A 24,480-nucleotide genomic window follows, 5' to 3' on the forward strand; every position below is an offset into this window, starting at 1 on the left:
TTATTTAAAATCCTTTATTATTATTTTATAGTCGCATACAGCACTTTTGTTTTAAGTAGAACAACCAACCTTTCAGCAGTCAATGAAGCATGACAATGTGTTAATCACAAAGGTCAAATTTAAATGTGGGACTTAAGTCATAGTTTGTTAAGGACTGGGTGAAAAATAAAGGGGAATTTCAGTACACAACCTACAGTACCAGGAGTACCAAACCTATATTCAAACATGTCTGTACTGTATATATTATAAATATAAACGTTTACAACAATTAATTCCAACATAAATTAGTACAATACAACTGTTCCAGCTGTAATTTGTTGTAGTTAATCCCTCACAACCTTGTCCACTTGTATGTGCACGGTCCAGGTTCTCATTTAAACTGTCTGTTTTTTTTTCACATTTTCTTATGTACACTATATCTACGCTTGTACTGCAGCAGGCTGGTCACTCCTCTGGCACAGAAAGTATTTAAAGAGTAGAACAGGCCACCTGATGAGCACTTTACTGGAAGAATTTTTTTTTCTCCAAAATTTGTTTCCACTGTGTTTCTAAAGCTCTCAGTATTTTTAACACTATTTAGCTATTTTTTTTAAGCCATCTTTCCTCTTATTATACTGTAGGTAACAGCAGTGTTTTTATTTACACACATTACAAATTCATAGATTAGTAATAAATGAGGTAATTGTTTTTCAACTTTCTTCTGTTTCTCATTGCAGCTGAACTCTCAGGTCTATAGCTGTTGCCACATCCCAACTATGAATTTGCTTAACTATTTTCTTCTTAGATATTGGAACCAGTAGTTATTTCTTCTGTTATTATACCTGACCCATCTGGAAACACTGATTGTCAATCAGTTAGTTGTACCTGTCCAACCCCTCTACCCTGGGGAGGCCTCAGACATGCTTACAAACCATTCCAGTCTGCACAGCTGGGAGATTGGCTTGACATTTGACACCCTGTAAGCTCCATACTGCCTTAAAATAGAGTCGGCACTGATTGGACAATTGAAGCTTCACTCCTTGACAATAAGCTGCAAACCTATAGGCATCCAGCAGTCTCAGCAATGGCTGTTAAATGAAAAACTGAGAATCCCATGTCCTACACAGGCAAACCCAGCCCCTGGCCAATCGTATGCATCAGGACTTCTAGGCTTGGTCACCTACTGTAATTAACAATAAATGAAGGTTTGAACAAGCAACAGAAGGACCATTGGACTCAATATTCCATTGAGTGCGTACTTAGCACTTTTTAAACTGTTTTTCTGCTTCTAAATAGTTGGAGATTTTAGAGTAGGTATAAAATACTCTGAGTAACTAGATCCAAAAATCAGCAGACACAGGAGTACTCCAGAACCAGTGTGCTAGAAAACCCTGCCTTGTAACATTTACTAACAAAACGCAAAACAGTTTAAAAAAGAGGACCAACTTCACACCACCTTAACAGAACATGCTGAAAATATCACATTCTAGGCTTACAAAACTATTTTTTTCTGCCTTCTCTTTTAATCGGATGCTTAAAAAAAATACAAAAGCAGAAGTACGACTGTAATGCTGGAGTAGGGGCAAGTTTATTTTCACACAGTCACACCAGTTGGTCAGGCCATTTCAGCTTCCATATACAGTAAATCCTTGAACATATACTCTTCTGAACATGTCAGAACCTTTCAGCCTGCCAGAGGTTTCATGTTAACCAAAAGAGCACACCAACGATCATTGTTTTGAAAATCTGTGACTTGTGGTTAGGTTGAAGTTCAGATTTAATCAGGGGTCCTTTAATCAGCTCTAGTCTAGTCTAATTAGCTTGTGTGCCATTCAAGGAGGAGGCTTTAATAAGTACAAAATCGAAACAGAATTGAAAAGAGTGGCATTCTTAATGTGTGCTATTGTACTTGTTAAAAAAATAACTAAAAGAAAATAGGTTAAATCAATACATATATCCTTATTAAAATGGCACTACACAATACTTAACAACACACGAGTATTTAATTTTATACGATCTTGCTGGTTTGGAAGGACAGAGATAAATCTTAGCACAGTGCTTACATGGCATTTCTAGCTTGTACTAGTCTTAGTTTTCATTTAATTAACTTCTTGTGCACACATGACTGTTGCTTATCCAATGTAAGATATGAGTGTCAGCAAAGCAGATTAACAATATCAACAACAACCATAATAACAATAACAATAACAACAATAATAAATTACACGTGTGGACAGATATATTACTCTTTTTCACATTCCTTTCTGGGTTAAAGACCAGAGCCACAGCTGAGTCTTTTCATTCTGAAATATGGTAAAAATAAACAAACAACTTGTTTGCATTAGTTCAAGGAAATGTTTTCCTAGGAATTACTAATTATCCTTCCAGATTTAATACTTGTGTAAGAGTCAACTAAATATTCCAAGTTAATCAACTTATGTCTTAACATACAGGTCGTGAACAAAAAATGGAAACACCAATGTAAAGTCACTTAACAGGGTGCTGGGCAACCGGTATGGTCAACATGCAGTGGCACAGAGTCTACCGGTGTCTACCTGGAATTCTGCAGGAGTGATGCAGCACCATTCTTCCATTAGAAAGTCAATCAACTCACGCCTGGTTGAGGAAGGTGGAAAACGTTGTCGTATTCATTATTCCAGACAATCCCACACATTTTTGATTGGCTTGAGTTCTGGTGCCTGACAAGGCTGTGATGCATGGAGAACATCAGTGTCCTGCCCTGCTTATCAAATCACTGGGTGATCACACATGCTCTGTCCGTCTTCTGATGGGATACAAATGCTGCAACATGGGGTGAGCATGATCACTCAGTATCTTTAAGTAGTGATTCGAATTGACCTTGACTGCAAAGGGAATAAGTGCCCCCACACTGTGCCAGGAAAATGTGCCCCACAGCATTACAGAACCCCAGAGAGCCCTTCACTGTTGGACTCAAGCACTCAGGGCTGTAGAATTCTTGAGGATGACTCCACATGTGCACTTGGCTGTTTGTTGAGAATGTGGTGAAAGATGAATAATCTGACCGCATCACGTTTTGTCCGCTGCTTGATAGCTTATTGCTGGTGCTTTACTCACTGCACACTGGACTCGCAGTGCATTGCCAGGTACCTGGTATCCTGCCCTGTGGAGTTCTTGATGGACCAATGTTGACGAAACCGGCTGCTTGCACCCCATGCTGTTATGTTGAATTATACAGAAATAGAGGTATAGGGAAAGCCTTTATGACAAAATATATCTCTGCTGGAATTTCCCCAGTTGTGAAAAATAAGAAGTTTCATTGTAATCTTCAGACTAATTTCAAATACCTCACTTTTCATGTCGAAATCCTCACTGTAATATCTACATGGAAGTATTCCCTGTAACGTTCATGAAAGTAGATAACAAAAAAACCTCTGCTATTGAAAACAATGAGAGGACCACTTTGACCCCAAAAGGTAGGCTGATATAATAATACCTCTGCAGTCACACGGTGTTAGACGGGATTGAAGTGAAGGTCATTATTGAGGCACCCTGGGATGGAAGGGTAATGGTCTTTCTCAATTTCTAGGACAGCAGGAGTTGTCTTGGCAGTTTCCTTATTAACAGGTGCAGCCTCTTTCCCCTCTAGCCAGTAGGTGACCATGTCTCCCTTTCCCTGTCAGCAAGAAGAAGATATTCAGTGGAGAGGTGACTAGCTGAGCACTGAACTTGACCAAAAATACAGTATTAAAGCTTTTTTTTCAAAGTCGAAAGATTCCAAATTTTACAATTTCTTAACTGGGTGGTTTTCTAGACATCCTTAATCTGCTACCTATCACGTATTAAAATAGGAATAACTAGAAACAAATCCAGTAGACTTCTTCAGCTTACACTTCATGTAACAAAATGGAGAAAATAGGACATGTATATTTTATTTATCTTAGAAAATAATGGTACCCCACAGTGAACATGGTTCAGCAACTTGATTGATCGAACAAAGTGTTAAAGAAATGAAAGGAGACCTATTGTTCTCAAAAAAGCAAACATGACAACTGTTGTATGTATATTCTTTCTTGATAGCAATAATTCAAGGATAATTTAATTGAGTATTATTAATATTTAATATTAATTTAATATTTCTCTTTGTTTTGAAATTCCCTTGGTGTGTGCTCGACTCTGCTGAAAATCGTAATGCCTCACCTTGACCTGTAGCGATCCCCGACAGGTTAAAATATAACCACCAATCTCCTCCAGCAGGTAAAAGGTTCCAGAGCTGCACTGTATCTTCAGGGCTGGAGGAAAATAACAAAGGTTACAAATGAATGGAGGTCTCCACCATGACATCAGCATTCACATTCAGTTAAAACATTCTTAGAGAATAAGAAATGTGGCACTGCCTAAATAACCATTTCACACATTGAATTGCACACTGGGGTTTCCTGGAAAAAAGAAAGCTTTGTCAAGGCTAGAGTCTATAAACTACACCGCAGAGGGAAGGTGTGTTCCAGAACAACACCTTCGCTGGTGGATTCCATTCTCGAAGCTGTGTTCACGGTATCGCCAAACAAGCAGTACCGAGGCATCTTCGTCCCGACCACGCCTGCTACCACCGGACCTGGAACAAGGAAACGCAATTGTCACGCCCTCTGTCACGCTCCTTCTCTGTCCTGTCCCTAGTTTCCGGTCTGCTGTCCTTCCTGTCCCTCTCTTTCCCTTGGGCTATATATTTCCGGGTCTTGCACTCTGTCCTGGCTCAGCATTGACGTTCGGATGTCCTGAGTCCCGCCTAGCACCAGGGCGCCCCACGTCCGCTCCCTGAGGGCATAGGTTTCTATACGGCATTCCTGAACTCTTTGCACTAATGAGCCCGGGCCTTTTTCCCGTCTCGCCGCTACGCATATGGGTCTTTTTCTGCTCTCCTGCTCCCCACGGTTAGTCCCTTTGGACGTCCCTGACAGCAATCTCTTTAGATCTTTAGACCTGTAGTTACCTACAATCTACAGCCTTAGCTGGAGGGCGGTGTCCTCAGCGCATGTGTCCAATGTGGACAATACTGTACCCGAGGAGAAATATTACCTTACCCTAATCCCTCCAGTTCACCTAGATGGGTACCAGTACTGCTGGTGGCCAGCCTGCAACGGACTGGCATCCCAACTAAAAAAATGAGCTATCCCTTGGTCCGATGAGCCACTAGGTGTGAGTGAGGACTTGACTTTCATTTGAACGTTACATAATTGAAAGTGGAAAAATATACCCTCTTATGCAATCCAGAGTCCAGAGGGCACAACAGTTTCAACGGGTTACTCTGTACCTGAGTGGATCCCAGCTCGTATCTGTAGCAGTGTGTTAGGCTTGTGTGGAATTCGGAAGGTTTTACAAACGGCAACCAGATCCAGGGCCATGCTGGCTATCTCACTAGCATGGAGAATTCCATTTTCCTTTGGAACTCCAGAAACAACCATATCTGAAACAGACGTCCATTCAATACCGTTAGATAAATGGAGGCACAATCCAACTATCAAACAAATTGACTTTGTTTGAGCAAAATCTGTGGTAGTATCAGACTCCTTTTTAGGGAAGGACTGCCTCAGTTACAGACGGAAAGATCAGTGTCATCATGTTCGAAAGAGGTAAAATAGAGGACTATCATCTTGGAAAAATCTCTGAGCCTAGTTGATTTTTTTCAAACCTGAAGACTCTTTCTTTCAACATTCATTTTCTACCACCAAGTCAAGGGCATCACCAAGGCGACCTGAATGGGTTTATGTTATGCTATTATCCTTGACAGCTGTCTCCATGTTTTCAGGTTTCATCCATAAACTCTACAAGTAACACATTAATGACTGTTGACTCTTGCTTTTCTGAACATCTCGCTAAACTGTCAAAAACATGTCTAAACAAGCGATCTGATCAGTTACAAGCATAAGTACACACTAGTTCTTTTAGGGGACAGCAGACGCATTGGTCCAGCAGAATGAGGACTGAGAACCACTGACTTAATTAATCAATTGGTTTATTAAGAGCTCAACCTGGAACTGACTTAATACCGAGTATCTAATAAATGGCCTATAACTGTCAAAGAAAAGAAAGCACTCACAAGCATCTCCAATGGTCTCAACTTTGTAAACATCATAATTGTCAATAATTTCATCAAACGTTGTATAGAGTTTGTTTAAGAACTCCACTACTTGATATGGTGTGCTCGTGCTTGACAGCTGAGTGAATCCCACAATGTCGCTATTAGAGAAATAATGAAAAAAACAATGAAAAAAAAGATTTAGATGGCAAGAATTAAATGGGCAATATTATCAATTGATGCCTGTCTTTTAAACATGATCATTTCCTTAAATGCTTTAGAAATATCAAAAAAATATTCCTGATTAAATGCTTATGAATTTTTAAGGTGATTTTAAAAGCCTGTAAAATATGTTGTTAACAATATTCTAATGAAATATCAAGAAGTGGTGGTTGAAAAGGAAGTGTCAGATAAGGAAAGTCTGGATATGCATCTATTTATTCACTGTAAGCTCTAGTTACCTTTAGTATCTCTAATGTTTACTTCATTTTGCAAAAAATGTGAATCGTTTTGGATGAGATGAGGCAGATATGTTGCTGTCACTGTATCATGTTCTCAGAGATGAAATGAATCCCACTATGATGCACACGAAGACACACGTGGTTGAATACCTAACCTGTTTCAGTTTACCTGAAGAAGATGGTGGCGCTTACATAGCTCTGAGCCTGGGATGGCTTTCCCTGTCGGAGGTCATCCGCCACCTGCTTGGGAAGCATGCCTGCAATCAAACAACAGCTAAGACGATTCATGCCCTGGCACGGGGAATCATACCCACTTGGATCTGCTTTATGTTATTGCACACTTTTTTAGGGAACCTCATGTTCCAGAAACTGAAGTTCATTATGTCGTAACAAATACGCCCCTGTGCTTAACAGGGAGCTTGGCAGCCCAGGCTGAGGGACTTCTCCATTAGTTCAGCCGGTAAATTCCCTGTTGCCTGACGCCGGAGACCTGGGTTTGAGCCCCAGCGGCGGGGGGCCGCCCTGAGGTAGGAGTGGTGAGGGCACACGCCCAGAGAACCCGAATCCGTTACAATATTAATTAATTGTTTCTTGAATTTACACAGGACCTCTCGTTTCAAGGGATACCAAAGCGCTTCACACATGGGAAGCATCACATCGTCATGTCCCAGCAGCCACACTGAACACCAGATTAGGTGGATTCATTCTGTTTTTCTATTGCATTGACGTCTGGTAGTGCTAGAGAGACTATTGCTGAAGGAAAAAGGTGTGTTTTTGTACATTTTTTAACACTTCTGGTTTGTATTTATAACAGATTGACAAGGAGCTACAGTATGTGATCTTCTTCACATAAAAAAAACGCACAGGCAATTGGAAGAACAGCCTAAGCCTAAGAGCCGTCCCTTCTGTACACTCTGAATAATAATAACTGAATGGTCAGAATTAGCTGAATGACAACTATTTCTACCTGTTAGGTCAGCGTTTTCTATTAGGCAGCCATTTCTACTTTTGTTTGCTTCCTTGGCACACGGGCAAACTTGTCCTCTGAAAATTTGCATTTGTCAAGGTAGGGGACACTTGTTTTTATATACTGTATTTTGGTGCATTTTTGGTTTTGACTTTGTATTTTGCTGGAGAATTGATAATCATCAATGGGGCTTCTCTAAACTGCAACATTACATAAATATACCTATAAGACAAAATCATTTGCATTATGCTTTTGTATTTGGTTACAAAATAAACTGTTGAAAAGCTTAGATTGTCTTGTGTCTAGTGATGTCTAGTCCGTTTTGGTTTTGCTGGTAGAAACATTTATAACATGCTCGTTCTGCAATCTCTGTCTGAAGTGCTGTTGTCAGTATTCTGCTGTTGATTTGTTTATTACAAAATAGTTTAGCTGCTGTGAAAATGAACTTAATGGTTTTTTTATAGTATATTGGAGAATACTCGCATTTGCGATATTTGGAGAAGCAATTAAAATAATGTTGTTTTAGTCATGCTGAAAAGCAAATGTACGTGTTTAGTTGGCAAGGTGTTTGTAAGGTGGCGGAAAAGAGTTAGGAAAGTGTTACAATGACAAATGACAGCACAAAAGTCTCTGAAGGACATGGTCAGGACTTTGTGCAGGGAAGAGCCAATGACAAGAAACATAGCCGTTCACTATTCCGAGTTGAGGGCTTACTGTATAAAAGACGGTCAGTCTTCTGTTTTTCATGTACCAAGTCCTGCGTCCTTTCAGCTACAAGCACCTCCAGGTGTTTGCTGTATTTCTCCATCTACAGAGCAAAGACAATGAACACGTAGATAAAAAGCCTTTGGAACACTTTATGTTTTTTTCTTTGTTGTCTTGGATAGGATATTGTCTGTTATTTGATACATGAACTACAAGTTCACGTTCATAAAAGAATCAAAACGGAGAAAACATTTATTGAAGGGGCCAGGGTGCCAGGTATGCTATCCTCCTGCACATTTACAAAAGGACCGCAGATACATTATGGATTTCTTTATTTAAGCTATTGAGATTTGAGCTGAAAAATCCTCCAAGCTTTTTCTTTCTGACCCATTGTGAGAAACCGCATCTGAAAAAAAACACCATTAGCTAAAAGCCTAACACAATGAAGCATAATTTACCAGGTTCATCATCATATCCACAGGGCTGACTTTGTTCGGGTTGATTTTATGCACAAACTTCTTGATTTGGTCAAAGGTTGGCCGGTGGGCTGGATTATGGGACCGACATCTTCTAATGAGCTGTTGAGGGACAAACTCAGGTTTAGAAGAGTTTAACTGTCAAACACACACACACGTAATACACACACCACTACTGCTTGATGGAGGGGAGCCGAGAGGAGTCTTGATGGTGTTTTTTGAGTGTGTAACAACCATCTGCCACTCTTCGTTCACTTTATTTGATGTGTTTTGTGCTCTGATTTCCGTCGTCCAAAAATATATTTTCTGAAACCTAAAGAAGCGATGTTAGGAGTTCAGACACTTTTCACTCCCTGCTGCAATACAGTCTGATTCTGGTTTTTATGTTCAATATTGCTCCACACGTACAGCTGAAGGACTCTTTCCAGATCTTACCTCCACATACTCTGAGGGGCAGGGACAGGTGTTTTCTGCTTTGCCTGTAATGAGCTCGGGCAGAGGTGGACACCATGCGCATTCCAGGGAACTGTCTTCTGCCTGAAGGTGGCAGAAACATGATGTTAGTCAGTGAAAGGGATAATAGCTGCTGATGAACTCCACTTGCACCATTTATGTGAAGTGAAGGCTTTTTGTTAAATGTGACACTGAATCTGGGGGGCAGACTCAATGAGAAAAATAGTATACTTTTCGAAAGCGAAACAGCTGTTTGAAGTTGAGCTGTAAATTACAGCAAATCAAAGTGAACAAGTGATGAAAAGCACATATCACCACCAGAAAAATAGAATTGAGAATACAAAGCGAGGCATGAGCACAAAGTAGATACAGATCAAACATTCCTAGACGGCCCTTCTAAAAAGATTATTAGCAAAGGTAGTTTCAGTAATAACTGTATAAAGTCAGATAGAAGAAGTATAAAAAGTTTTTTTTACGGTGATATAACACTGCAACAGTGCATTCTGACTTTTTCTGAAGAAAAGATGATTTTGAATTGGGCTGGAAATTATTATGATTACCCAAAGCTATATTAGATTTTTGAAGCAATAATGTAACAGTAACAGTTTTAAATACTGCTAGCATCATGTCGGAGATCAGGTGTTTAAATTATTTGATTTTCACTGCTTGATGACTCTCTGGAAATCAGCTTTGATTTGTCTTCTCTTTGGCTATTTATTTAACAATAAACTGACATGTAAATAGGAATTTCAATAAAAAAAACAAAAACATTTAATCATTGGTGACACGTACCACAGTTTGATTAGTTTGTGTAAAAACATACTCATTGAACGGAAATGCCGAAAAAATGCAGATGGGGAAGAAGGATGTACTTACTGGGACAGGATCACTTCGAGTTGCTATTTCCAGTAATATAATAGAATAACTGCAAGAAAACATCAATTATAACTGTGTCAAAATACTTCTGAAAATAGTCTGTTTGTTTAATAAGAAACACATTTATTTTAACAAATTAACAAAATAATTTAATTCAGCTGAAGGTACTTTATAAAACATGGTGACCAGCTGGAGTAAAATCTTAATAAAATTAGGGTTTTAGGGTGCTGGCTTCAACAACATGGCTGGGTAACTTGTTCCATACTCCCACAACACTTTGCGTAAACAGGTGCATCCTGTTCTGATTTTAAAATGCACTTATACATAGTGCCCTCTGCTTAACTGTACAAATAGTAAACACAGAATGGTCCTGCACTAGAAACAGGCTACTACTATGTATAAAAAATCCTAACTGTATTCACTGTCAAATGTCTATTTCGGGTATTATTTAATTGCCTGAACACATCTCCTGCAAGTGTGGGCTCAAAGTTTGATGACTGTGCTTCTGGTGGCATATAAACCTCCTTCAGCCTCTGCTGGTATGTGCTTGGGGCTTCACCAGAGTCCTCTCTGCGGTATGTTCCTAGGCAGTAATCTGTAGGGGTACAAAGGCAGAAATGGTCAACATGCCTACGAGTCATCCTCTTTTGTAACACAAAAACAAAACACAGCCTCAATGAATAATTAAAAGGCACATAAAAAATCAGGGATGGCACTGTGGTGTGTTGGTTACCGCCTCTCTTGGGGGTTGGACTGCTAGGATTCTGGACTGGGGCACCTTCTGTGTGAACCCTGGATGTTTTCTCTGGATTTTGTGGGTTTTCACCAGGTGCTTCTCTTCTCCCCCACTTTCCAAGGACACTCTGGCTAAGGTGTTGTCTCTAAACCGTGTGTGTCTGTATGGAAGTCTGTATGGAAGACTTATCTTCCATACAGGGTGTGGCACTGCCTGGAGCCCTGCGTTTCCACAATACTTTCCAGGCTGGTAGGACTATTACAAAACTACAGTATGTGATTTTCAGCTGGACCTAGAGCGGATTGTACTTAGCTCTGAAGTCCCTATATACAGGACTCTCGATACAGGCTGCAGGACAGAAACCCTCTCAGATTTGCTCCTCTAACTTAATCATCCAATCTGTCAATTGCAGGAGAGAAAGAACAGAGGTGCATGTACTGTATCGTCCGCCCCCGTCTGGTCCCTCTACCTGTGATTTTGCAGACCCAGCGATCGTCAATGACGCAGTTCATGGACTTCAGTCTTCCGTGACAAATCTTGTGCTGGTGGAGGTATGATATCCCTCGAGCAATATCAGTAGCAAAGGAAAATCTGCAAGCCACAAAAGGCACAATCTGCACGTCATTTGAACCTGGAACATCACCCGGCACATAGTTCATGTAGGTGTCCAAAAAATCTAACTTCATTTGGTCTACACAGCCAAAAATGTGAAGACAGCAAAAGCAGGTAAAAAGGTTTTCCAAATATATTTTATTTGTTTTTATAAGTATTTTATATTTTATACGTTTTTTTACTGTTCCTAGTTACTAATTTAAACAGCCTTCACTTAGTAGGAAATGTGAAAACAAAGAAAGCCCATTTTAACCCTATGGAGAAGTATAACTGTAGCAACTGGAGACCTTTTCCTCAACTTATTAAGTAGTTTACATTTATCCATGTTTGTACAAAACCTTTTAAGATATTTGAAGTTAGTTCCGAAACACAGGTTAAAACTTTGCCTAGTGCCTAGTACTGTGTAACAACGTCTACATTTACCTGAACCCCCAGTTGAGAGGAATTTCCTCATTGAGAAGGACATCATTAAGACTGCCTTTTGGACAGTACTCTGTTACAATGGCCACATTCGGCACCTCCAGACAGCCTCCAACGAATTTGCACAGGTTTGGATGATCCAGTTCTCTGGCACAGCAGCAGAAAATGTTCAGTTACAATTGATTTACACACATTTTTAAAGTGAGTATTTTTAATCAAAATGTGAACATTCAAACTGAACAACTGAACCAAGTCATTCAATGGCAGAAGAAAAAAAGAAAAAACTAAAACTAAAATATGTTGATATATTTTAAATATTGATATTTAAAAATGTGTATTTTCTATTATTGGAATGAGTGTATACTTTTGCAAGGCACTGTACTTGTAATATATAGCAGACTTATTTATAAATGTCTATAATGCCATTTCATATTTAGTTTTAATGGTCACTGGTTAGCCTTTTTTAAGAAAGTTGTACTTTTCCAAATGTAAATATAATTAAAAATGTAAATGTAACTTAATTTGGAAATATACATAAAATATTTATAGTTACAATTGTCAATGTTTAAGACCATTTAGAAATTTAATTTAAAAAATTGTAAAATAACCTAAAATTCTTACAAAAGATTTAAAGTGTCACCCATTTACAAATGCTTTTCCACTCACAAGAAACACTTGATTGCATTGTGTGAAAACATTCAGTTAAGGGTACACATACTGTAACCTACAAGAAATACTGTGATTTAATTGTCTCTCAAAGTCAAAGTCATAGTTCTTTGTAAGTCATTCCTCACCACTGCATCACTCATTATCAATATAAGACCAAAATAACAAAACAAAAAAGTCCTTTTGTATTCGTCTGTTTTCCCTACCTTACTTGTTTCACTTCCCTTCGGAGAGTCTTTGTAAGGGAAAATGTCTTCTTTTTTATTTTTTTAATGGCAACTGTGCGTCCATCGCTGAAATAGACCATTTTTAACTGGTTAACAGGAATCGGGAATTGAAATGTACATTTCTTTATCCTCATTTCTCTGTTTGACGGTAATAAAATGTCTCCGTCCTTGAGGGCCGGAAATAAACAGGATTTACTGTATATGCCTTTATAAATCGTCAGTTTTATTTGACCTAATGATTACTACTCTAACCAAACCAAGCTCTCATTAAGAGACAGCATGCAGGCTACATGAAACACCTAGAGGTAATATGGTCCCAGGTAGACTGCTATCATATTCAGATAAGACAACAAAAGTGATTAAGAATATATAATACAAAATCTAAACATTAAACAGGAATACAAGAAAGATAACCAGTGAGATGTCATATCATTTCACATCACATCTAGTTAGTGTGACCTTTAAAGGGGAGCTAAAGTTCCAATTTCTCAGTAACAAAATTAATTGATCTTATAGAAAAAAATTACAAATTTCTAATTAAGCACAAAATTGTGAACTTTGTGAAAGTACTGTAAGTCGCCATGTTGTCGCAAACTGGCGTTTAAGTTCACATAATTTCGACAATTCTAGTCTCTGTAAAGACTAATGCAATGTGATGTACGAGCGAATAAATACAGGTTATGCAGCAGACACTTCACCGCAGAAATGTTCCAACGTGATCTGCAAACAGCATTAACAGGTAAGTAGTATTTGTTGGCAAAACCATCTAGAAATCGCAAGCAATATTTCTTTTGGATTAAAAGAGCTGTATTCACAAGCCTGCTTGTTTACAGTGTCGTAGGGCTGCACGCGTCACTGGATGTTTTGTTGCCTCGTGGGTTGCCTCGTGCCTAATCATTGTGCATACCTGGAAATTTGGTCTATTTTGTGATGTAAATTGGAGGTTTTACAAGTGTACATTTTACTTTTATTGCAGTTTGAAATGCAACCATCAAAGCTGATTCTTTCAAACTCTGAAATACGAAACATAGCATGGCAGGTCCCCTTCAGTAGCCAATTCATCTTCTTAAAAGTTGTTTGGGTTCAACAACAAGGCTGGGCAGCTTGTTCCACAACCCTTTGTCTCCTGTTCTCTCACTTGGTTCATTTTGCCATGGTTTTGCATAAATACTTTAGATATTTAGAATACATGATACAAATATTTTTCATACATACTTCCCGGATGCAGAGTTTATGAAATAAATAAAAAATTGCAGGCTATATTTTCTGTTTACTCGGAATAGTTTGAACGCAGATCTCTCAGATCTGGAGACCTGGTGTTGGCTGGTCCGCTGGGACTGCAGCTGCCGCCGGTGCTGTCTGGGCCTGCAGAGGAAGGCGAGCGGCGGACACTTACTAAACGCCCGTCAGAGTGAAGTGCTGCTTGCGGGACGGGTTCAGGCCCCCCGTGCACGAGCTCAGGGTGGTCATGCAGCTGGCGTTGGAGTCGCTGTTGGCGTGGGGCACGCTCATGATGCTGCCCATGGTGGTCCGTGCCACCTGGTCTGAGGGGGGGGGGGAGAAGACACTCTCACTCCTGCAGTTCCACTCTCTACAGGAAGATACCCCAAACTACCGCTCCCACAGGTAGCATGAGCTAGCTGGCATGTGGGCAGAGGGGCGATGTACTTTTGCTGTGCTTATCCAGCATTGCTTAGAGAAGAGCCTCTCAGGGAGAATTCCTCTTATGGGGGGTGAAATGGCACATTGTCTGCAATACTGCGTGTGTCAGTTTGGAAGCCTTGTAAAAAGTTCACAAATAAATAGTTGAGCTCAAAAACATGTGATCCTCCTGTGAGGAATGCATTTAGAGGGAAAACATTTATTATGCTCTAGAGAGTGTACAAGATTCAGTTTCCTGCAAATGCGCAACGTCTGTTTCTAGAATGCACCTAGAGTGTACATAGTGCTGTGCTGTTTCATTTACAGGTCTTTGTTGGGCTGTAGAATAAACACCGTAGCAATGATGTGAGTTTTTGGTCTGTCTCTTTGTTTGTAACTGACAATTAATCAGTATCCTATTCTGCTTCTAAAGGATTTGCCTTTGTTTTACTTTTTTCTGAGTCTTTTCTGAGACCTGCAAGACAGCGTCGAGGAAGGAAGTATTCAATTTTATTCAAATGCATTCAATGGAATAAATTGATAAATAGTATAAATCAGGTTACAAAGGTGGTGAAATGTGCTACATGCTATTTCTACATCCTGAGAGCCATGAAATCACTTTATAAAACATTCTTAATATAAACACTGGTCTCTTCATTTGTTTAAGGTATTCATAGTAGAACATAGCACTGCAAAAACAGAAAGAATGAAAAAATAAGAGCTCTACATTCTTTTATAAAACAAATGTAAATAGGAGAAAAAGTATCTTGCCGTTTGTCCAGGTAGTTACCTAGACAAACTGTAAAATGCAATTACATTTCTGCTCAGCTCATCCTTTTAGTTTTCCCCACTTCAAAGACATGTCTATTCCTTAACTCCAACAATGGGCTCAATTAGTTTAAGGGCTAGCAAAGCAATCAAGACCTTCCTAAAAGATGCTGTATTGCTGCAATTAGAAAACCTCTTTTCCTCCAGGCATTCATTTAAGTAATCAGAGGCAATCAGCTGTTCCCACTTCCCAATGGCTAATTCCCACTTCCACATTCCCTTGGAAAGAGAAGCAGGTGTTTTAAAGGTCATCTGTGGAGAGAATTATGACTGCACATACGCTTCTCTATCTCTGCTGAAATGTAAAAAGAGTAGAGTTTGGACAATTTAATTAATGAAGAACAATTTTCCTACAATTATGCATACTTCATCAAAGTGGCTATTTTTCTATTTCAGCCTTTTGCAAAATTGAGGTCTTTGCTTAATCGTAAGTTTAAATAGGGAAATTAGTTAACATTGGTTCAATTGGTTGGAGCAAAAGAAGACAGACAATATAATAGGGAATATGTCATCTCGCCTAATTTGTTTGACCTGCAAAAATAGATTTTGAGAGAAATTTGAAGAGTGAAAGGAATATTGAAGGACAGAACATCAGCCACATAAGAGTTGTGTGAAATAACATACAGTACTTATTGCAGAAACAGAGGACTATATCCAAAATATTCTAGACAGAAGGGACATTCATTAAACTGTGCCAAGACAAAGAGTACAATTGTTATAAAAATCACAGTATGTCTGCACGCAGACGTAACATTAAAAGACAAGACAATAACACAAGCAGATGCTATAACCTGACATCATATAAAGAGGTGCATAGAATTATAAAAAAGAGGCAATAAACAGTAAACAGGTGGGTAGCATTTGTGGATGAGGCACTCTACAAGATGCGAAACATCTTAAGAAACAGGGGTTTTCAAATGACCGCAAGATGTCCTGCAGTGGATTGTGTGATTAATTCTGTTATTTGGACATTTGGACCATCAGGAAAGTTTTTCAGGAGATGGAAGGTACAGTATGTGGCAAATATAGACAATACTGTTTTACTGTTCTAACATATTGTAGAGCAGTTGGAAATGAAGAGGAGGAGGCAAATAATTCTTGGTACATGCTGGAAAGATATGGAAAGAAAGATAAATATGAGGTTTCAGTGAGATACTGAAGGGGAAGCAATGTGGGGACACCAAGCATACGAATGCACAAGACATTTCAAGAGAAGGATGGCCAGTGGTTTTCAGTGAAATACAGTGAGGGGAAGATGAAGTACCAAGGATAAGGCATGAAAAGAAGACAGTCCGTTAGAACAGTGTCCCTTAGTGTCCTTGGAGATCCAGTGACTGACACCTCAATTAATTCATGAATCAGCTAGCTAATTGATCAAACCATGAATCAGAACTGACTGTTTGCTACTTAAACCTTGTTAACCACTTTATTCTGTGAAAAGATGAAGATGTCTATTTTGCCAAGTTAAAATTCATAAGCTACCTTGGAACTATGAAAGTTTTTTGGATTGCAGTTCAATCGCAGGGTTTAAACAAGCAAACCGTTGCTCTAATTAAGTGTAGAGTAAAATAATCAGGGATGTGAATCATGTGGCTGAAGTTCTAGGTTGTCTAATGTTAGACAACTTGTCAATTTAATAGACACCTAGATGTGTAAAATGCGTGCTTCCTCCTGCATCCTCCTACCACCCCCACCAAAAAACAAAAAAAAGGGAAAGTAGCTCCATACCTTGTTTGATCTGACTGAAGTCAATAATCCAGCTTTCATCCCAAAACATCTTTTGCTTTTGATACTGAAACCACTGGAGTGAAAAGTAAAAAGACAAGCATCTGCACATCTTCCCAAACGATGAGTAAAAGCAACCAAGGCACTTTATTCTGGTTCAGACATAATTTCAGTAAAAAAAAAGTGTTGTGATATATGTGTCAACATATTGATCATTATAGATGTTAGAACACAAGTTTTATATGTAAACAAAATTGAAAAGGGGAAAATACAATTGGATAAATTTAAACATACAGTATACACTGTTATATTAACACCAGTTATTACATGCTAAGAGAGGGATTCGAACTTAATGTCATTATAAAACAACAAAATGGATAAACAGCACTGTTTTCTTGTGCAAGTATAGTAAAATATATTATTTGGTTATGGATTACCATATTAATAAAGTCATTAAATATTTCTCCATTCTGTTTCATGCTAATATTAATTAGGGGGCGGCTGATTTCTTGATATGCCTTCCAAGCAGAATATGAGGCAAGCACATGGTAAGTCAGAAAAGGCCAGACCAAGGTGAAACGTCCAAAATAAGGCCACTCACCACAGCTATGAAGATAAAGCCGACAAAAATGAACGCGATGGGGAGACAAATTGCAACCTTGATGGACGCGGTCATGGGACATTCCCCACAGTCTGCCGGGCAGGTGGAGCAGATCTCTTCCTCCTCGCACACGCCGTCTCCACAGACTGCAGGGGGACACAGGCACGGTCACAGACTGGCCTAATGCATTTTCTGTTGTACTGCCGAAGTGTTGAATGGCTCAAAGCGGGAGTTCTTGGTTAACTGTTAATAGCCTCGCATGTCAAGAGCCTCACATGTTAGAGACACGATTAACAGGAATTAAAATCACCATTTCTCAAAGCTGGAGGTCATGGTTAACTGTTAATAGTGTATACTCGTGCTAGTCTTTACTATGCTAATGAAATCTTTACAAAAAGCAACACATAACAACAACTTGAATTTAATTCCCTCTTCTAAGGGACCTCAACTATGAATGCCCATTTTATGCCCAACAGAGTAACAGCATCTTGGTCTGTACTGGTCTACCGTTTTATAAAACACACCAAGAAAGTTGTGCTTCTTCGCTGTAATGGACCAAAATCCTAACTAATAACATCATTTATTTATGTGAATTGTACAACAGCTGTTTCTCAAGTAAGGTTTGATCCCCATTAATCTTAGATGTTTTAAAAGTGAAAAAAATCAAGAAAATTAAACATCTGTCAGAGTATTTAACAAAGCCTGTGTTCATATATTTTTAAGAAGTTCATGCAGGCACAGCCAGGTTTTGATATGATCATCATGTTTTCCTATATCAGACATGTGTTGTAATGTATAAATCATTCATTATATCTCTTTGAATATTCCACCCTAGGCAAAGATTTATTTCATTTAGACAGCATCGGGATTTTCAAGTTCTATTATACGTTTTCTGGCTTTACAAGTCTTTCTTTCTCAATAATGGGAAGAAATAAACTCCCTAGAAGTGCCAGTTCTGTGTATGCATGTCTGCTCACTGCACAGACACTCAGAGAGGTCAGGGCTGCCTCTTGTGAAAGGTGGAAGGGAATTGGAGAATTGGCTGCTCGTTTCGACAGTACCTATAGCTGGCAAGACTGTGGTCTTGGCTTCTAAAGCCACCTGCATCTTTCCCACCCGGATATGAGCAATCAGTGAGGTGACCCCCACATGAATCAGCACCACCTGCAAACACAGCAACACAAAGGCTTCATCAGTCATGAGCCAAAAATGTGTAAAAGGGTTTTTTTTTTTTACTCTGATTCATATTGGGCTAAATCCATATATCTATAAAAAAACACCTGTTTTACCAAATGTCTATTTCTATATGACAAACCAAAACAATATCAATTCCTTCTCTGACAGTAGAGGGATCACATATGCTGTGTAGCAGTTTGAAGATTTCCTAACCTTGTCACTAATTAGCTGGAAAACAAAATTGATTAGATAGTTATTCTTTTCTGAATTAAACATGCATTCACAATTGATGATAAATGATGGATAAGTCTCCGCCAAATGTGATGGAAAGAAATGCATTTCAAACATCAGTAAATAGTGTGAAAAACACAATTGGAATAATGGATAGGTACCTACTCTTTTTCTAAGTAAAACTCTAATATATATAATTTCTAATTGAATTATGCATTTAAATAGTCAGACATTTACGGAGTCAGCAAATCTCCAGAAAACAAATTTGCATATTTGTTATTGACCATAGCTGTATCAGACAATGTCTGATCAGTTGTCTGATCATGCAGTGGTCTTCTAGTTAAGTTCTGTCACATTTTGTTTTTTCCCTTTATTTTACATTAGCATATCCGCAGGCCCTGTGTACTAATTCACACCGTCATATGAAACTGTTGCCCATCCCTAAGCTTTACATGTTGAAATTAATTCACTTTTTACATTTTAGGAGTTATATTGGACCTTAGAAGGTTAATTTAGAAGTCAGTGATGAATTCTAATAACTTATAATAAAGTGAGTAAAATATGAAATGATTTAATAGTAGCACAGATCATTTCTTACACTGGGCCCGAGAGCAAACCAGCTTCATGTGGGAGACATGACTGTATTTAGCTTAATGATTTGCAAGCAGCTAATAATTTTTTCCTTATTCTTGCAAAATTCTTTAATAATCACTTTAATGGAAAGATGTGCACAATTTCTACCTTATATCACGAGACGATCTTAGTAGCATTTCTGCACCAATTTTCAAAGCAAAAACTAAATGTATATATGTTCAAAATGGAACTTGAAAACCAGCAAGATGTCATGTCTGAAACACCTGCAGCTTTGATTCCTGGAAAGGGGAAAAGCTCTTTGTATTGTGTTATCATTTATGACCACCACAGGGATACAAACAAGGGATAGTCTTCAGAAATGTTTACAACATGTCCTTAAAATAGATATTGTAAAGCAAAAATGTATCTCAGACCAAAATGGAAGACATTTGAGTTTTTATAAATTGCACAACATCAAAAGAAGTAACAGTGAGATGTTGACAGTCAAGACAAAAAGAAAATGCAACCAACTCACACTTTGCATGCATGCAAGCTACAGTATGACTAGAAAGCACTGCTTATGTTAAACTAAAATTGAATTTCCGTACTCCTTCCCTTCTAATGTATTTGGAACACTCTGAAAATGAGTATAAAAAAGCACCTCTGAAATGTTACCTGCATCACTTTGCATGCTTATACTGATATACTGGAAAGAATACTGGAAGAAATACTGGAAAATATATTCTCAACAGTAATTAATTTAGTCCTGTTACCTAAACCTGCCATTTACTTTTATAATGATAAGCATTCAAAATAAATAAACTCCATTGGTTCCTGTACTAATTTGTGGTGTTTTTAATAACTCTTTAGGATGTGAGTGATACAGTCAAAATACAAGGAGACCACATAATAAAATGCAAAAAATTGTATTTTAAGTATCAAAAGTTGGACATCTCCCCTCTAAAAATCTTCCAGTTTTGTAACTTAGTTTATAAATACCTAAAAGGCAAAAAAACAGTCAACTAGACACATTTACAGGAATATTCTGGATTAAGCCTCAATAATGTGTTTTCTGATTGTATTTTAACTAAAAACATCAGGTTAACGCTATTTGCTGAGACCCATTAAAGGAAGTCGAATCGTATGAGCTGCTCATTAGAGATAATCCACACACTCTGAGACAGAATCAGTGAACTTGCAGTCTCCTGTCTGAACAATAAACTTTAAAAGGCTGTGTTGTCTGAATTTGACTCAGGAGCTTTTACAGTATGTGTATCTATTGTGTTGTTTACACAGAGGTACCTTAGCAGTCCAGTTGGTCTGAGTCATTTTGCCAGCAGCAGACAGAGTGTGGGTGAAAATCCTGCCATCATCTGGAATCCAGGGACCACAAATCCCCCCTTTCACCTGTTTCAGAGGAAACAGAGGCAGAACACAAAGATGAAAAAAACAAGAAAACGGCACTTGACCTACTGTATCGTTCTTAAAGACAGTTACAAACTTTTCTGTCTACAACAACAAAGTTCGATTTTCATTATTGGTCTTGGGAATGATGTTCCCAAAGAACATTTGGCATTATTTTAATTCCAGTCCCAAAGTTTGGGATTTTCATCTGCTATTTTCTGCATAACAGTGGAAGTAGTTTAGACGAAGCAACTTTTGGAAGCACATTATACAGAAAATTGGAAAGTGTTGGCTACTTCTCTCACACTACTTCAGTGGCTCTTTCGTACCATGAACGCCAGGGGGCAGGAGTGGATGTTGGCATGATGAATGCAGCAGTTTTCCCCGTTGGCATCTTTCCAGTTCGGCGGGCACTCGTGTCCTTCACAAAACTCTTTGGCAGCTGAGGCATTGCTGATGATCACAGGGGGAAAAAAAACAGCACACACAAAATGTGTCACCACTTGGTCTTAACCCCAGGTGCGCTCGACTCTCTTCATTATCTGGCCTCCCCATCCATCCATCCATTTGCTAACCCCTTCTTCCAAATTAGGGTCACATGTGAGCCAGAGCCTATCCTGGCAAGTAACAGGCACAAGGTGGGGTACGCCCTGGGCAGGACGCCAGTCCATCACAGGGCACACACAGACACACACTCACACTAGGGACAATTAACCTTCCGGTATGTCTTTGGACTGTGGGAGGAAACTGGAGCACCTGGAGGAAACCCACATGAACATGGGAAGAACATGCAAACTCCACCACAGACAGCACCCCGGGTCTGGAATTGAACCCAGAGCCCCAGCGCTGTGAGGCAGCAATGCCAACCACTGTCCGGCCCATCTGGCCTCCCCATTTCACACAACATCGGTAAGTATCTGTATGGCCTTATGGCCATCCCTCTATTTCGAAATCAAACTCTGATCCCTATAGAAACGTTGATTTTAATTCAACAAAGGCCGGCCGTCTACCTGCCCGGCCCGTTTCATACCCCAGGGTGCACTGCAAAGACAAGGGACAGGACACCTGTGGGAGAGGATATCATTCTTCACAGCCCACTCGTAGAAGCTGTCCTGCGCGACGGCCGCGTAGGTGACGTTGAACTCCTCCCCGCTGACCACCTTCTCCGGAGGCCTGTGCACCCAGGCCATCTCGAGTCCTGCACAGCGGGGGGAACAAGTCACTGCAGGGGCCGGGGGGGGGGAGCACTCGGCGGGAAAGAGCTGGCAAAGGTGACGGACCACCCCGGACTCCACACGGCCTTGAGAAAGGCCTTATCCAAAAAATGACCCTGGCTCCTCCTAACACACACAGCCTTTATCGACATGTGCTGTTTCTTGTGGCAGTTGCATTAGGCATTTATCACAGAAAACTTGCTGCCTTGTCATATTACTCATTACTTTGAATTGCCACCAATCTGGGGGTAGGTTATGGTAATGTTGTTGTTGTTGTTGTTGTTTTCTTTAAATTATATTTAACAAAACAATCAAAGTAGTTACTTTGAACCCCACTGTGCATCATGTGAGGAGCTGATTAGTGCTGTTATATAATATTCAAATTCTTGATGTTCATCAAGATTATAGGCAGATTATAGGCACAATTATCAGTTGAGAATGACAGGCCAGAGCGGGAAGAAAATATAGCTGCCACCTAGTGAACAAATGAAGTAACACCAGGTTGAGAAATTGCGCTAAAAGAATACCGTTCAAGAGTTTGTCAGTGCAGTCGGACAAACGGGCTTTTGATAAAGGAGAATATTGTTATAATTCATGACAAATCATGACAACTGATCACAAATCTGTTCAAGAGCTGCCTTTATTCTAAGACAATGCTACGTATCTTTTTTTAACTTCCCACCTCTAGTTTTTTTTAATACATTAAACTCCAGAATAAATAAATTTCCATGATGTTTTTCCAGAATGTAGAAAATTACTAGCTATCATAGCATACTTCATGTTAAATTTCACTGGAAAACAAGGAGGAATCGTCACTAAGTAAAATATATTTTAAATGAGACAACATCCATAATCTCGTGAAATATCCAGCTTTCCGAAGTCACGCACCACGATTAATATATATATATAGTGGTGTTTTTGTGTGTAAACAAAGCAGAATGTACAGTCTGTAAAATCAATATTTTCAGCTCTGTCTTCCGCGATAGGCTTTCCATCCTCTGTGTCTTCTCAGAAGCTTACAGCTTTTGGTCCGATTTTTAACATCATGCGTTTAGATAGTTAGCGCACCGACAGACATTTTGAATATAAATAACAAATTCAGATGTTCTTTTTTAAAAAAAAACTTACAAATGAAATAATAATTAAGATGAAAGGCACTATCAACGAAAAACTAATTCTAAAAAAACACGCAATAAAAGAGTTTTTGCCAGAACAGGTAATCAATCATGCAAACCTTTTTACTGAGGATCACTCTTACACAAACACATCCTGATATCATATATAATTTATGTTCCGAAAAAATAATTTCCTCTTATTCACTCATTCATGTAGGACTTTCAAGCTTTTAAAAGCGAAAACCTAACATCATTTACCAGATCTTCAATATAATAATTCTGCGGAGAAGGAACAGTAGCTTTAGTTTAATTAAAAACGTTTTAAATCATCATTAAACACGCCATTTAATTATGTTAAATGCATACCGAACGTGATAATGTTATGTGTCGATGTCATACTGATGTAAATATAGAAAAACACGAACATTTACAGTAGCTTTGTCTATAACTTCACGACTTTTTAAGACATGAAAGTGTAGGACACGAAAAATAGAAAGATTGTAACGTGGTTAATCAATACATTTATCAATAAAAAGGGCTTACCTCCACAATCAATCATATTAAATTCGTCGGGTTTTTCTAAAGGCCAGCAGTCATACTCGCTGTTGTCCAAATCATGCCAGGCTGTAACAGCTTTGATCAGAAGCAACTGCCAGTGAAATAATGAAAAAAATAAGTTTACCTGAAGAAACATGGCTTGCGACCGTGAAAACCCTTTAAATCTGTGAATTCTCAGTACATAGCAGGCTACAATCAAAATCGAGGAATATTTGCTCCTAAACCAAAGGAGAGAAAAAAAAAACAAGAAAAAGAAGAAAGAATGTTTGCCAACAGTACTTACCAATGAAAATAATTCATGAGACTTTAAGCACTGCATGATCTATCTGTAGCTGTTCTGAATTTAAAACCAAGCACTGACGTCGGAGAGAGGTTATGTGTATTGTTCCCTATAGACAGACAGAACCTGTGCTCGTTTTTTAGCAGAAAAAGCGAAGCGCAGCTCAGGGCATGCGTCTGTTCCAGCGCAGGAGAAGCGCAGTCAGAGATGCGCACTTTAGACCTGTACAGTTCAATTACAGCGAGATGCGTGAAAGCAAACTCAGTGGCTATCCTCAATCACCTACGCTACCCGAGAGACAAGAAGCATGGGACAGTTCTTTGTTTTGTTTTTTTATATATATAATGATACGTATCAGTTTGGTTTTCTCGAAACTCGCACCCTGTTTGAATTAAGACGTTTAAAGTTGAACGACCTGCCCCTGGTATCACGACCCGCGTAGGACCTCAGAAGTAAAAACGGGTAGTCGTCTTTTATCATTATTATTCCACAACGGACCAA

General features: G+C 39.0%; 1 protein-coding gene across 1 annotated transcript; it reads right to left on the reverse strand.

Moving 5' to 3' along the window:
* Positions 1-24,185, reverse strand: LOC148677621 (atrial natriuretic peptide receptor 2). Its single transcript, XM_088604671.1, has 23 exons — positions 23,983-24,185; positions 23,685-23,790; positions 21,878-22,010; positions 21,142-21,265; positions 20,711-20,815; positions 18,490-18,592; positions 17,429-17,574; positions 16,831-16,903; positions 14,030-14,177; positions 12,613-12,699; positions 11,744-11,887; positions 11,178-11,299; positions 10,429-10,567; positions 9,973-10,021; positions 9,079-9,180; positions 8,626-8,745; positions 8,177-8,270; positions 6,665-6,752; positions 6,056-6,195; positions 5,270-5,422; positions 4,475-4,573; positions 4,159-4,250; positions 1-3,634 (listed from the first exon to the last, which is right to left on the reverse strand). Exons 1-23 carry the CDS (start codon positions 24,016-24,018, stop codon positions 3,473-3,475), a joined length of 2,565 nt encoding a protein of 854 aa, XP_088460797.1. The 5' UTR covers positions 24,019-24,185; the 3' UTR covers positions 1-3,472.
* Positions 24,186-24,480: the final 295 nt, after the last annotated feature.

Source organism: Lepisosteus platostomus, chromosome 1, assembly GCF_059453375.1.
Source record: "Lepisosteus platostomus isolate fLepPlt1 chromosome 1, fLepPlt1.hap1, whole genome shotgun sequence".
NCBI classification, from domain to species: Eukaryota; Metazoa; Chordata; class Actinopteri; order Semionotiformes; family Lepisosteidae; genus Lepisosteus; species Lepisosteus platostomus.

Coding starts and splice junctions, on each gene's coding strand:
- LOC148677621 (XM_088604671.1), bottom strand. CDS start 24,018: ATGCAGTGCTTAAAGTCTCATGAATTATTTTCATTG. Junction 10,568..11,177: donor CTGGGTCTGCAAAATCACAG/GTAGAGGGACCA, acceptor GTACCCCTACAG/ATTACTGCCTAGGAACATAC. Junction 4,251..4,474: donor AATGGAATCCACCAGCGAAG/GTGTTGTTCTGG, acceptor ATTTTCCTCCAG/CCCTGAAGATACAGTGCAGC.